Genomic DNA, 15,918 nt, shown 5'->3' with positions numbered 1-15,918 from the left:
CAATCACAAGAGTGACACCAGGGTGAAGTCTCAAGGTTACAAGGCCAGGGATCACAAGGTCAGCGTTTATTTACTGTTACCTTTAATGGCCCTCTCCACTTTGACTTTATGACAAAAAAGTAAAAAGGAAAGAAAAGGATGCCTACTTAAGCGATTAAAGTCGTAGTACGCCATGTTACGAGCTAAGTAACATGATCTTTCTATAAGAACTACAATACTACTCTATATTGTTTATATACAGTGCATTCGGAAAGTATTCAGACCCCTTGATTTTTTCTTTTACAGCCTTATTCTAAAATGGATTTAAAAAAATCTCCTCATCAATCTAAACACAATACCCCATCAAGATGAAACAAAAACAGGTTTTCAGAAACTTAAAAATAAAAACCAGAAATACCTTATTTTACACAAGTATTCAGACCCTTTGCTATGAGACTCGAAATTGAACTCAGATGCATCCTGTTTCCATTGATCATCTTTGAGATGTTTCTACAACTTGATTCGAGTCCACCTGTGGTAAATCCAATTGAATGAACATGATTTGGAAAGGCACACACTTGTCTATATAAGTCCCAAAGTTGACAGTGCATGTCAGAGCAAAAAACACAGATCTGGGGAAGGGTACCAAAACATTTAAGCAGCATTGAAGGTCCCCAAGAACACAGTGTCCTCCATCATTCTTAAATGGAAGAAGTCTGGGTCTGAATACTTATGTAAATGTGATAATTCCATTTTTTAAAATTTGTAATACATTTAAAAATTAAAACGCTGTTTTTGCTTTGTCATTATGGGGTATTGTGTGTAGATTGATCAGGGGGAAAAACAAATGAATCCATTTTAGAACAGGGCTGTAACATAACAAAATGTGGAAAATGTAAACTATCCGAATGAACTGTATACATACACTGAGTGTACAAAACCTTAGGAACACCTTTCTAAAATTGAGCTGCACCCCCTTTTGCCCTCAGAACAGCCTCAGTTCGTCAGGGCATGTACTCTACAATGTGTCGAAAGCGTTCCACAGGGATGCTGGTCCATGTTGACTCTACAAGGTGTTGAAAGCGTTCCACAGGGATGCTGGTCCATGTTGACTCTACAATGTGTCGAAAGCGTTCCACAGGGATGCTGGTCCATGTTGACTCTACAAGGTGTTGAAAGCGTTCCACAGGGATGCTGGTCCATGTTGACTCTACAATGTGTTGAAAGCGTTCCACAGGGATGCTGGTCCATGTTGACTCTACAAGGTGTTGAAAGCGTTCCACAGGGATGCTGGTCCATGTTGACTCTACAAGGTGTTGAAAGCGTTCCACAGGGATGCTGGTCCATGTTGACTCTACAATGTGTTGAAAGCGTTCCACAGGGATGCTGGTCCATGTTGACTCTACAATGTGTCGAAAGCGTTCCACAGGGATGCTGGTCCATGTTGACTCTACAAGGTGTTGAAAGCGTTCCACAGGGATGCTGGTCCATGTTGACTCTACAAGGTGTTGAAAGCGTTCCACAGGGATGCTGGTCCATGTTGACTCTACAATGTGTCGAAAGCGTTCCACAGGGATGCTGGTCCATGTTGACTCTACAAGGTGTTGAAAGCGTTCCACAGGGATGCTGGTCCATGTTGACTCTACAATGTGTTGAAAGCGTTCCACAGGGATGCTGGTCCATGTTGACTCTACAAGGTGTTGAAAGCGTTCCACAGGGATGCTGGTCCATGTTGACTCTACAATGTGTCGAAAGCGTTCCACAGGGATGCTGGCTTTCTTTATAACAACAGCTTCATCTCAATTCTAGTCAGGTTTTAGAGCCAAGCATAGTACAATAACTGTGGTAACTAAACTAAACACTGTTGACCATGCCCTGCTGTTGTATAAACTTAAAAAAGGTTGGTTTAAGTGTTGAAGCATTGGATTGGTATTGACAGAACACAGTGTGTAGCACAGCCAGGTTATGAAATCAGAGTTTCGAAGGATTACGAAATGAGTTGCCCAGTGCTCAATTTTTGGTCCGATCCTTTTCACGGTGTATATAAATTATATAGGGAAGACTGTTGACTGCATTGATAACTTGACCAAGAAACGGAAGTTGAAATTAGATTTTTATTTTAGGAAGAAATCTTGCTTTTCAATGTCAGGCAGAAAGGATCTTGTTCAAAGCATTTTCATATTGGTGCTGGATTATGGTGATATTGTCTCTATGCAGGCCTCGGAAAGTACCTTAAAAACTCTGGACACTGTGTATCATGGTGCTTTAAAATGTATCACAAATGCTAGATCACTCACCCATCACTGTGAATTGCATGCTATGGTGCAATGGACCTTTCTCTCCACCAGGAGGCTAAAGCCCTGGTATACCTTCGTACACAAAGCATTGATGGGACAACTCCCTTTGTATCTCTGTTCCTTACTGACCAGATCAGTCACTCGATACAGTCTTTGTTCACAGTCGCTGCTGTTCTTGTTTGTTCCTAAGGCTAGAACTGAGATGAGGAAGCCTTATTTTTCTCATAATGCCCCTTCATCCTGGCGCATGCTTCAAAAGATATTCAAGTTAAGGAGTTAGTGTCCTTGCCTGTTTTAAGACTCTGATCGACGCAACTTGTTTTTGATAGTTGCAGTAATTTGGAATATTCTACCGTATCTGCAACTTGTGACACTTTGTCTTCTGTGTGTATTTCTATTTTTTTGTAATATCTTATGTACATGCTGTTATTTCCCTGTTTGGCTTTCTTGCATGTCTCCCTCGCAAAATATATATGTTTAACCTCATTGGTTCTTACCTGGTTAAATAAAGGTTAAGTAATAAATAAATAAAAATCATGTTTTGTACACTCAGGGTATTCTTAAAAGATCCTCATAACTTGTGTCCAATTTGAGGACAGCATTGTCAGTGTGGTAGAGAATAAAAACAATGACGGCATCGGTCTGAAAGAGGAAATGATATCATAAGTACAGGACATACCACCAGCCATACGGAGCGCTCCGTCCATTGCAGGACAGACTTCTTTCCCCAATTCCTCATGAATCTTCCCTCCAAGCAGAGGACCCACATCTGAGGATGGGGGAAATAGCATCATTATGTATTCGGGCTAGGGTCAATTCCATTTTGAATTCAGGACGTAAATAGATGTTAAAATTCCAATTTCTCTCACAGAAAAGCAATGGAGAAGAATTGGAATTGCAGTTGACATCCTCAATCGACAGAATTGAAATGAAATTGGACCACATCTCTGTTATGTATCTACTTAGTGTTCAATATGCTGTTAACTTGATATGGCCATAAGATTCAGAGTTTTGTGCAGTAGACTGAACAGAGACAATATGGAGACGTGGCCTCAGGCGCTGTACTTACTATCCAAGTCAGAAATGACTTTGTTCTTGGCAGTGGCGTATTGTGCTATTAGATAATCAACTTGCTGTGAAAAGAAGAGCAGAATAAAGTCACAGAAATTGAGACACGTGAGTCTGTTTTTTTGGTCTGAGATGATTTGTTGTTGTTTTTTTGTCTGAGATTGTGTTACTCTGTCAGTTTCTCTCTATCTCACACATCCCCACGCACCTATTACTGTATGTACGCACGCACCCCTTTGAGAAGCATACAATATACATTTAATCTAACCATCTCTTACATTCTCGACTTAGCCTTGTGTGTGTGCACACCTACAGAAATACTGTCATTGCAGCTATGGTTAAAAAAAGCTGTACCGTTGGCGTCTCGTTGGTAAAACTCTGCAGGTCCCTCAGGTTGCTACTGACCAATCTCCTCATGCCTTTGAGCTGTGAGCTCAGGTTCTGGTTAGCTGCATACGCACACAGTACTCCAGCCCTGCGGACAAACAAGAAATACAACCACAGAGAACATTAAAAGAGATATAGGCTAGCACACACCAAAATAAGAGCATTTTAAATATTGTAATCAAGATATTCTAAGCTTTATGGCTGCAATTACATCTAGAATCGGCTTCCTATTTCGCAACAAAGCCTCCTTCATTCATGCTGCCAAACATACCCTCGTAAAACTGACTATCCTACCGATCCTTGACTTCGGCGATGTCACTTACAAAATAGCCTCCAACACTCTACTCAGTAAACGGGATGTAGTCTATCACAGTGCCATCTGTACTACCCACCACTGTGACCTGTATGCTCTCGTTGGCTGGCCCTCGCTACATATTCGTCGCCAAACCCACTGGCTCCAGGTCATCTATAAGTCTATGCTAGGTAATGCCCCACCTTATCTCAGCTCACTGGTCACCACAGCAACACCCACCTGTAGCACGTGCTCCAGCGGGTATATTTCACTGGTCACCCCCAAAGCCAACACTTACTTTGGCCGCCTTTCCTTCCAGTTCTCTGCTGCCAATGACAGGAACGAATTGCAAAAATCACTGAAGCTGGACTTATATCTCCCTCACTAACTTTAAGCATCAGCTGTCAGAGCAGCTTACCGATCACTGTACCGGTACACAGCCAATCTGTAAATAGCCCATCCAACTACCTCATCCCCATATTGTTACTTATCCTCTTGCTCTTTTTGCACCCCAGTATCTCTACTTGCACATCATCATCTGCACTCCAGTGTTAATGCTAAATTGCCTATTCGCCTATCCTATTTATTTCCTTACCTCCCTACTCTTCTACATTTGCACACACTGTACATATATATTTATATTGTGTTATTGACTGTACGTTTGTTTATGTGTAACTCTGTGTTGTTGTTGTTTTTGTCGTACTGCTTTGCTTTATCTTGGCCAGGTCGCAGTTGTAAAAGAGAACTTGTTCTCAACTGGCCTACCTGGTTAAATAAAGGTTAAATATATATATATATATTTTAAAATTACACAGGCAGCCCAATTCTGTTATTTCCCACTAATTGGTCTTATGACCCAACAGATCAGCTCTTTTTCCAAAAATTGAGCAAAAGATCAGAATTGGGTTGCCAGTGTAAATGCAGTCTTTATATGCTTATGATTTTGTTGAAAGGCAATTCATGTCAAACTTTTGTTCACACCTTCTGTCTAAACAGTTATGAATCCTGTACAGACCTCTAATCAGTTTACAAATTGGAGTTGAAACATACTTTGAACTAGGGCATGGAGCCAGCTAACGACTGTACATGACGTCCTGTCATCTATTGCCTTTATTGCTTCGCATTCTTTTGATTGTTTGTATGTGTTGTATTGTATGCACCACTCCACACAGAAGTTTGAGGGTGGGGGGCAATTCAGTTGTTTGGATTTGAATGTCCATCTCTCCTTGGCCACATAGCCAACCATTATGACATCACCTGCTTCAGAAAGCTTTGTTCGCCGTGGAAACCATCAATAACATTCTAAAATCCACAACATTCTAGAAACAGAATCAACATTCCCCCCATAAACACTTTCACCTTCTGAGAAGACAGGTCGTTTTGAGACAATCTGTGTATCTTTTTATTGCTAAAATGTCGCTGCATCTGTATAATGATGGCTACGAGTCTGACTCCAACTATCAGCCTGATCAGGGCTACGATTCAGGCTTTGAATCTGAATTGGAGTCAGAAGACCCATTAGAAGAGTCCAGAGAAGTGGGCCTCTTCATCGAGCCCACACCCTCCTCATCCTCAGATCAAGATCAGGTCCGTGAAGTCCCAGTGGCCAGGACCCATGCCCAGAGGGCTGAGGTGGACCAGGCAGTGGCCCTGGCCACGGCCCCTGTGGACCTGGAGGTCATGGTGGGCGAGCACAATGAGATTCTCCAGAGCTCCGGCCCTGAGATCACCAGAGCACCTGTCTGTCTCATACTTGCCCCTCAGGTGGTTCCATCGTGGGTCACCTGGTTTAGAAGCAGAGAGGCAGAACCAGAAAGCACTCACTCAGACAGTTCTTTGAGTAATGGCGAGTATAAAATTCCAAGTTTATTAGGAAAACATCATCACATAGAACGTTTTTGAAGACAAATGCTGTCTTTTAAGTGTGACCGATTGTGTGTATTGTCTTTCATTCCGTAGATTATAATGGTTTAGACGTGAAGCGTCAAGAGTCTCCCGTAAGAGATCCGGAGGACCAGAGGGTCCCGCTCACCAAGAGAATGAGAGGATCAGAGGACTCTGACAGTTTCCTGATCCCTAGGTTGCCACCATGGGTCACCTTCAAGAGGACCAGGGAGTCCGGCCCTTCTAGCAGCCCAGGCTGTTTCCAACTAGAAGGCTCATCATGGAAGAAATGGAAGAGGTAGTCTATCTTTTGATCTCTTTATTGTTTTCTTTTGTGTTTTTTTCTTTTATATAGACAGTACCAGTCAGCTGTTTGGACACACCTACTCATTCAAGGGTTTTTCTTCATTGTTCTATATGTTCTACATTGTAGAATAATATTGAAGACATTGAAACTATGAAATGACACATGGAATCATGTAGTAACCAAGAAAGTGTTCAACAAATGAACATATATTTCATATTTTAGATTCTTCAAAGTAGCCACACTTTGCCTTGGTGACAGCTTTGCACTCTCTCAACCAGCTTCACCTGGAATGCTTTTCCAAGTCTTGAAGGAGTTCCCACATATGCAGTGCACTTGTTGGCTGCTTTTCCTTCACTCTGCGGTCCAACTCATCCTAAACCATCTCAATTGGGTTGAGGTCGGGTGATTCTGAAGGCCAGGTCATCTGATGCAGCACTCCATCCCTCTCCTTCTTGGTAAAATAGCCGTTACACAGCCTGGAGGTGTATTTCAGATCATTGTCCTGTTGAAAAACAAATGATAGTCCCACTAAGCGCAAACCAGATGGGATGGCGTATATCGCTGCAGAATGTTGTGGTAGCCATGCTGGTTAAGTGTGCCTTGAATTCTAAATAAATCACTGACAGTGTCACCAGCAAAGCACCCCCACACCATCACACATCTTCCTTCATACTTCATGGTAGGACCTACACATGTTGAGATCATCCGTTCACATACTCCACGTCTCACAAAGGCACATCGGTTGGAACCAAAAATCTCAAATTTGGACTCATCAGACCAAAGGACAGATTTCCAACGGTCCAATGTCCATTGCTCATTTCTTGGCCCAAGCTGTCATGGTTCCACCAGGGCCCTAGAGAATTTCTTTGTTACTCAGGTGTTGTTTATCATTTCATTTCAGCACCTGGGTCCAACCCCACCTCATCACAGCATGTTTCTGCCACAACATTGACCCAGCAGAGATCAACCAGATTAGAGGTCATAACCTATCAAGGAGCACTGTTGGGAAGATGGCAAGAACAAATCCACGAGAGCCTCCGGGCACTCACCGATTCCTTCTGTCCACGGCACGCCCCCAATTCAGGAGGAGCCAATGCCCAAGTCTCATCGCCCAGTGCTACAGGCGCCGCTGTAGTTCCTCCAGCGAACCTGCACAAGGAACCCAAGATCCCAGCCCCCTGAGCGGTATGACAGCCACCCGGGAGGATGTAAGTGTTTCCTTACTCAGTGCCTTCTGGTTTTTGAGAGACAATCCTCCTCGTTCCACACTGATCGGGCCATGATCGCCTACATCATCTCTCTGCGTCAGGGCCCTGGTGTGGGCAACGGCTTTGTGGGAACAGCAGCCACCATCCGGCAGCTCCATATTAGCCTCTACTGCCGAGCTGCGTCAAGTCTTTGACCACCCAGTCGATGGGCGAGAAGCAGCAAGGCGACTATTCAGACTCCGCCAAGGGGCCCGATCTCCATCCAAGAAGCCAAGAGGTTGAATGCTCGCCAGGCTAGGTGGGCTCTGTTTTCTAACCAGTTCGATTTCACACTAGCCTATCGCCCGGGATCCAGGAATCATAAAGCAGACGCCCTGTCCCGCCAATGGAAATTCTGGTGGCTCCGCGGCTGGAACCACTCCTGAGGGGGCGGGGGTACTGTCATGATTCCTCCTGGCAGCAGAGACTGCCCTAGATACTTTGTTACTCAGGTGTTGCTTACCATTTCATTATGGTTTCCCTTTTAAAAGAGGTGTGTTTTCTGTCCTTGTTTGCAGAAGCTTTATTTTGGTTGCCCTGTGTGTTTGTCGCCTGAGTAAGTTTCTAGTCCTAGTGTTTATTGTTTTTTCAGTATTACTGTGATCCTTCTGTTACCTTATTGTTTTTCAGTGAAGTATTTACGTTATCCTAAACCATTGATGCCTTGTCTGGTCCATTTGCTGCACCTGGGTCCAACCCCACCTCATCACACAAGCAAGTCTCTCTTTATTATTGGTGTCCTTTAGTAGTGGTTTCTTTGCAGCAATTCGACCACGAAGGCCTGATTTAAGCAGTCTCCTCTGAACAGTTGATGTTGGATGTGTCTGTTACTTGTAACTCTAAGTTACCTCTGCAGCAGAGGTAACTTTGGGTCTTCCTTCCCTGCGGCGGGCCTCATGAGAGCCAGTTTCATCATAGCGCTTGATGGTTTTTGCGACTGCCCTTAAACCCTTTCTCGAAAAGTTCTTGAAATGTCTTAAGTTAATGATGGACTGTCATTTCTCTTTGCTTATTTGAGCTGTTCTTGCCATTATATGGACTTGGTCTTTTACCAAATAGGGCTATCTTCTGTATACCACCCTTACCTTGTCACAACACAACTGACTGGCTCAAATACGTTAAGAAGGAAATAAATTCCACAAATGAACTTTGAACAAGGCACACCTGTTAATTGAAATGCATTCCAGGTGACTACCTGATGAAGCTGGTTGAGAGAATGCCAAGAGTGTGCACAGCTGTCCTCAAGGCAAAGGGTGGCTATTTTGAAGAATCTCAAATATATTTTGATTGGTTTAACACTTTTTTTTGGTGACATGATTCCATATGTGTTATTTCATAGTTTTGATGTCTTCACTATTAAAAATAAAGCAACCCTCGAATGAGTAGGTGTGTCCACTTTTGACTGGTACTGTATATATATATATTTTTTTTTTGTGTCTTAGGGAGACTTGAAAGGCACTTAAAATCAAATGTATTATTAGGTCAGTTGAGGAGAGAGACATTGCCATTGTCCCAAATGTGACAAGGCCCAAGTATAGGAGAACATGGGAATCAAACCTTTGCCCAGGACGTTCTGAGTCCGTGGGAACCAATCGGAAGAGACAGAGGGTCTGATGAGGACACTGACTCAACTCAACTGATGTCAACCAATCTCAACTGACCTTTAATTGCATTTTGTATCAGTTATAAAATAAATGTACTGTCTTTTTTTCTATATTAATAGAAAATAAAAATGTTTTAGATCTGCGATCTGATTTGTCCTTATCTGTCTTATGATTACTTAAGATTTGAAAACATATATAAACACCATGTAAAGTGTCAGTCCCATGTTTCAAGACCTGAAATAAAAAATCCCAGAAATGTTCCATATGCACAAAACGCTTATTTTTCTTCAATTCTGTGCAAAAATGTGTTTACATCCCTGTTAGGGAGCATTTCTCCTTTGCCAAGATTATCCATCCACCTGACAGGTGTGGCATATCAAGAAGCTGATTAAACAACATGATTGTAACACAGGTACACCTTGTGCTGGGGACAATAAAAGGCCACTCTAAAATGTGCAGTTTTTTCACAGCCATTGAAGAGGAGTGGGACAACATTCCACAGGCCACAATCAACAGCCTGATAACGTGAAGGAGATGTGTCGCGCTGCATGAGGCAAATGGTGGTCACACCAGAAAGATACTGACTGGTTTTCTGATCCACACCCCAACCTTTTCTTTTAAGGTATCTGTGACCAACAGATTCCCAGTCATTTGTATTCCCAGTCATATGACATCCATAGATTAGGGCCTAATACATTTATTTAAATTGACTTATTTCCTTATATAAACTGTAACTCAGTAAAATCTTTGAAATTGTTGCATGTTGCGTTTATATTTCTGTACAGTGTAAATAACACCAAATTGTACCTAATAAATTTATCTTCATATTTTAGCTGTTCTTGCCATAATATGGAATGCGTTCCAGGTGACGACAATCTGCCCATCTCTGCCCATTCACGAAAATGGTTCGCTCCTACAGACAAATCATATTCAAACCAAATCAAGCTTTATTTATACAGCACATTTCAGACTTAGAATGCAAGGCAATGTGCTTTACAGAAAAAAAACGAAAGAAAACAATGAAAATAAAAGCTGAAATATTTACTACACAACAAACACAAAATAAAAAACTAAAGAATGACAAACTGAACAACTAAAAAGCACTCTTAGGAAAAGCAAAGCTAAAAATGTGTTTTAAGATCAACATTTTAAATATGTCCAGTTTCAGCTGGGGGCATAATAACTAAAGGCTGCCTCTCCATGCCTCTTGGTCCTAGGCTTTGGGACAGTTAAAAGGCCAGTGCCAGAGGACCTGAGTGAGTCACCTGGCCGTGGCTTGCTATATAAAGCAGGCAGACAAGCATCAAGGCATTCAGTTACTGTTTGATTCAACGTTAGAATGGGCAAAACCAGTGACCTAAACGACTTTGAATGTGGTATGATCGTCGGTGCCAGGTGCACCGGTTCCAGTATCTCAGAAACGGCCGTCCTCATGGTCTTTTCACACATGACATTGTCTAGGGTTTACCGAGAATGGTGCGACAAACAAAAAACATAAAGTCAGCGGCAGTCCTGTGGGCAAAAACAGCTCGTTGACAAGAGGTCGAAGGAGAATGGCAAGAATTGTGCAAGCTAACAGGCAAATAACAGCAACAGTGGTATGCAGAACGGCATCTCGGAACGCACAACTCGTCGGTCCTTGTCACGGATGGTCTATTGCAACTCCTATCAGCCAAAACAAGAAGAAGCGACCCCAGTGGGCACGCGATCACCAACACTGGACAATTGAGGAGTGGAAAAACATTGCCTGGTCCAACGAATCTCGGGTCCTGTTGCGTCCTGCTGACGGCAGAGTCAGGATTTGGCGAAAGCAAAACAGGCAAAAGCAAAACAGGCAAACTGCCTGGTGGCGGTGGTGTAATGGTGTAGGGAATGTTTTCCTGGCACAAGTTAGGTCCCTTGATATCAATAGAGCAACATTTCCATGACCTGAAGAATTCAGGCTGTTCTGGAGGAACTAGAGATGGGCGTACCTAATAAATAAACATTTTCAGATAATTGACAAAAATACTTAATGGAATCCTTGTATAAGCACAGCAATAACATATAAATGCCAGCAGGTGGCAGTACAAGTCCTTACAGCAAAACCACGACCTGTTCCACCATCATTATAGGAATAGTGTACAGGGCCTAAAATTGAATACAGACTAACTGGCCAACATAATCTGTTTATAATCCGCCCCTCCTCTGAGAAAGTTAACTAATTTAAAATGAAAAATACACACTGAAATGGTTGAAGGTGATATGCTGTGGTTCACTCAACTGAAATGATTTGAGATCTAGGCTTTACACTCTGTCATGTAACCTTTCAGGCAGTAAACATACTGTAAAGTACATGCTAAACACGTTACTGCCTGTTGTGAATAATTTATACATCTAAAAGAGTCACTTCCGTACTTAAAATAGTCCATACTGTGGCTCTGTGTGTTGTGCGTCTAGTGTTAATTAGCTCCAGGAACATCAACGGGAACCTTGTCCATATATTAAGTCCTAATTTCCATGATTCCTTCTATCCCTCCTGAATACTAACCCTAGTTTCTAAAATGGTCAGAGTTTGATGAATACTAACCCTAGTTTCTAATATGGTCCGAGTTGCTAAATAATAACCTTATTTTCTAAAAACTGTCCGAGTTGCTAGGTCAGGGGTTCCCAAACTTTTTTGGCCCACGACCCCATTATGATATTAGAAAATGATTGCGACGTGAAAAAAAAGACTATTTTAATTTCCCAAAAATATTTTACCCCTTTTTTTGATCATGTCTCATCGATGCAACTCCCAACGGGCTCGGGAGGCGAAGGTCTAGTCATGCGTCCTCTGTTAAACATGACCCGCCTTACTGCTAATTATTCTGACATAATGTCTCTTCTATCACCACCACTAATGAGATAGGTGTGCTTGATGCATGGCGTGTCAGAGCTTCCCAAAGTCATGGGGTGTGGTCGACAGTGCGCACCTCATCTCTACTGTCACATCCAACCTGGGTCGATATTTGGTTTTAATGCCGATGAGAGCACTGAATCCAGCATCCTACAGATATGAGCTGGCAAAGGGTAGCCTACCATGAGTTTTATGGTGCTTTCACGGAAACGGAAACATGGCTTACTCGAGACACGCTATCGGAATCGGTACAGCCAGCTGGTTTCTTCACGATTCGCGCAGACAGAAACAAGCATCTTTCTGGTAAGAAGAAGGGCGGGGTGTAAGCCTTATGATTAACGAGACGTGGTGTGATCATAACAACATAACAACATACAGGAACTCTATTCACCAACTCTGTTCACCTGACTTAGAATTCCTCACAATCAAATGCCGACCGCATTATCTACCTAGAGAAATCTCTTCGATTATAATCCCAGCCGCATATATCCCCCCCAAGCAGACACATCGATGGACCTGAACGAACTTCATTTGACTCTATGTAAACTGGAAACCACATATCCTGAGGCTGCATTCATTGTAGCTGGGGATTTTAACAAGGCTAATCTGAAAACAAGGCTCCCTAAAGTCTATCAGCATATCGATTGCGCAACCAGGGCTGGCAAAACCCTAGATCATTGTTATTCTAACTTCCGCGACGCATATAAGGCCCTCCCCCACCCTCCTTTTGGAAAAGCTGACCACGACTCCATTTTGTTGCTTCCAGCCTATAGACAGAAACTAAAACAGGAAGGTCCCGCGCTCAGGTCTGTTCAACGCTGGTCTGACCAATCGGATTCCACGCTTCAAGATTGCTTCGATCATGTGGACTGGGAGATGTTCCGCATTGCGGCAAACAACAACATTGATGAATACGCTGATTAGGTGAGCGGGTTTCTTAGCAAGTGCATCGGTGATGTTGTACCCACAGCGTCTATTAAAACATTCCCAAACCAGAAACCGTGGATTGATGGCAGCATTTGCGCAAAACTGAAAGCGCGAACCACTGCTTTTAATCAGGGCAAGATCACCGGAAACATGACCGAATACAAACAGTGTAGCTATTCCCTCGGCAAGGCAATCAAACAAGCTAGGCGTTAGTATATAGACAAAGTAGAGTCACAATTCAACGGCTCAGACACGAGAGGTATGTGGCAGTGTCTACAGTCAATCACGGACTATAAAAGGAAAACCAGCCCCGTCGCGGACCAGGATGTCTTGCTCCCAGACAGACTAAACAACTTCTTTGCCCGCTTTGAGGACAATACAGTGCCATGACACGGCCCGCTACCAAAACCTGCGGGCTCTCCTTCACTGCAGCCGATGTGAGCCAAACATTTAAATGTGTCAACCCTCGCAAGGCTGCAGGCCCAGGCGACATCTCTAGCCGCGTCCTCAGAGCATGCGCAGACCAGCTGGCTGGTGTGTTTACGGACATATTCAATCAATCCTTATCCCAGTCTGCTGCCCCCACATGCTTCAAGAGGGCCACCATGGTTCCTGTTCCCAAGAAAGCTAAGGTAACTGAGCTAAATGACTACCGCCCCGTAGCACTCACTTCCGTCATCATGAAGTGCTTTGAGAGACTAGTCAAGGACCATATCACCTCCACCCTACCTGACACCCTAGACCCACTCTAATTTACTTAGGTCCACAGACGACGCAATCGCAATCACACTGCACACTGCCCTAACCCATCTGGACAAGAGGAATACCTATATGAGAATGCTGTTCATCGAGTACAACTCAGCATTTAACACCATAGTACCCTCCAAACTCGTCATCAAGCTCGAGACCCTGGGTTTCAACCCCGCCCTGTGCAACTGGGTCCTGGACTTCCTGACGGGCCGCCCCCAGGTGGTGAGGGTAGGTAACAACATCTCCACCCCGCTGATGCTCCACACTGGGGCCCCACAAGACGACACTACAGTGGTAGGCTTGATTACCAACAACGACGAGACGGCCTACAGGGAGGAGGTGAGGGCCCTCGGAGTGTGGTGTTAGGAAAATAACCTCACACTCAACGTCAACAAAAACTAAAGATGATCGTGGACTTCAGGAAACAGCAGAGGGAGCACCCCCCTATCCACATCGATGGGACAGTAGTGGAGAGGGTAGTAAGTTTTAAGTTCCTCGGCGTACACATCATGGACAAACTGAAATGGTCCAACCACACAGACAGCGTTGTGAAGGAGGCGCAGTAGCGCTTCTTCAACCTCAGGAGGCTAAAGAAATTTGGCTTGTCACCCAAAACACTGACAAACGTTTACAGATGCACAATCGAGAGCATCCTGTCGGGCTGTATCACCACCTGGTACGGCAACTGCTCTGCCCACAACCGTAAAGCTCTCCAGAGGGTAGTGAGGTCTGCACAACGCATCACCGGGGGCAAACTACCTGCCCTCCAGGACACCTACACCACCCGATGTCACAGGAAGGCCAAAAAGATCATTAAGGACAACAACAACCTGAGCCACTGCCTGTTCACCCCGCTATCATCCAGAAGGCGAGGTCAGTACAGGTGCATCAAAGCAGGGACCGAGAGACTGAACCACAGCTTCTATCTCAAGGCTATCAGACTGTTTAACAGCCCTCACTAACATACTGACTCAACTCCAGCCATTTTAATAATGGAAAAATGTAATAAATGTATCACTAGCCACTTAAAAAAATTCCACTTTTATATGTTTACATACCCTACATTACTCATCTCATATGTATATACTGTACTCTATACCATCTACTGCATCTTGCCTATGCCGTTCTATACCGTCACTCATTCATATATTTTTATGTATATATTCTTATTCATTCCTTTACACTTGTGTGTATAAGGTAATTGTTGTGAAATAGTTAGGTTAGATTACTCGTTGGATATTACTGTATTGCCGGAACTAGAAGCACAAGCATTTCGCTACACTCGCATTAACACCTGCTAACCATGTGTATATGACAAATACAATTGGATTTGATTTGATTTGATTTCAAGACAACTGGGAACTCCGAAAAATATTAGGTAAAATCATGACGTCAAGCCTCCCGGGTGGCGCAGTGGTCTAAGGCACTGCATCGCAGCGCTAGCTGTGCTACCAGAGACTCTGGGTTCGAGCCCAGGCTGTCGCAGCCGGCCGTGACCGGGAGGTCCATGGGGCGACGCACAATTGGCCTAGCGTTGTCTGGGTTAGGGAGGGTTTGGCCGGTAGGGATATCCCTGTCTCATTGCGCACTAGCGACTCCTGTGGCGGGCTGGGCGCAGTGCACGCTGACCAGGTTGCTAGGTGTATGGTGTTTTCTCCAACACATTGGTGCGGCTGGCTTCCAAGTTGGATGCGTGCTGTGTTAAGAAGCAGTGCGTCTTGGTTGGGTTGTGTTTCGGAGGACGCATGGCTCTCGACCTTCATCTCTCCCGAGTCCGTACGGGAGTTGTAGCTTTTGTGGAGCGATGGGTAACGATGCTTCGAGGGTGACTGTTGTTGATGTGTGCAGAGGGTCCCTGGTTCGCGCCCGGGTATGGGCGAGTGGACGGTCTGAAGTTATACTGTTACATCAGGAACCAAAACCCCTCCATAGTGACCCGTTGTCTGTAGCATTAGGTCACATGACAGCCCGATCAGCTGTTCCATTTCACTTACCGGCATGTCATCTGAGTCAGGATCACAGTCAAACGGATTGGGAAGTAGGTCCCAATGTGCTCTTCCGAGCATTGGAGGTGAGCAGTCATCACTCGTGTGGGACACTTACTGATGCTGTTCTGTTATTTTATTTTACATCCATTGTGAATGACAACAGTTCCTCTCTCAATGCAAAAAATCTTTCCAACACTCCCCCTCGATAACCACCAAGCCTTGGTGTGAAATAGAACATTGTGATGATCAGATCCCATTTCTCCACATAGTTTCGTGAACAGGTGTGCGCAGTGGATGTGGTTTGATGTAG

At 44.0% G+C, this 15,918-nt stretch overlaps 1 protein-coding gene across 9 annotated transcripts in view; it reads right to left on the bottom strand.

Annotated features, from left to right (window-relative positions):
* The window catches only part of LOC109905292 (prominin-1-A), a 112,786-nt gene that overhangs the window by 32,600 nt on the left and 64,268 nt on the right, over positions 1-15,918 (bottom strand). For all 9 annotated transcript variants that reach the window (XM_031790264.1, XM_031790265.1, XM_031790262.1 and 6 more), the window contains 3 exons: positions 3,699-3,819; positions 3,346-3,409; positions 2,956-3,045 (listed from right to left, as the gene is read on the bottom strand). In XM_031790264.1, coding sequence (XP_031646124.1) covers positions 2,956-3,045; positions 3,346-3,409; positions 3,699-3,819 — 275 coding nt within the window. The remainder of the gene's footprint in view (positions 1-2,955; positions 3,046-3,345; positions 3,410-3,698; positions 3,820-15,918) is intronic.

This window comes from Oncorhynchus kisutch, linkage group LG15, assembly GCF_002021735.2.
Source record: "Oncorhynchus kisutch isolate 150728-3 linkage group LG15, Okis_V2, whole genome shotgun sequence".
In the NCBI taxonomy this organism is placed as follows: Eukaryota; Metazoa; Chordata; class Actinopteri; order Salmoniformes; family Salmonidae; genus Oncorhynchus; species Oncorhynchus kisutch.
Note: the sequence above shows the minus strand (reverse complement) of the source record. Positions and strands in the feature narration are given on the sequence as shown.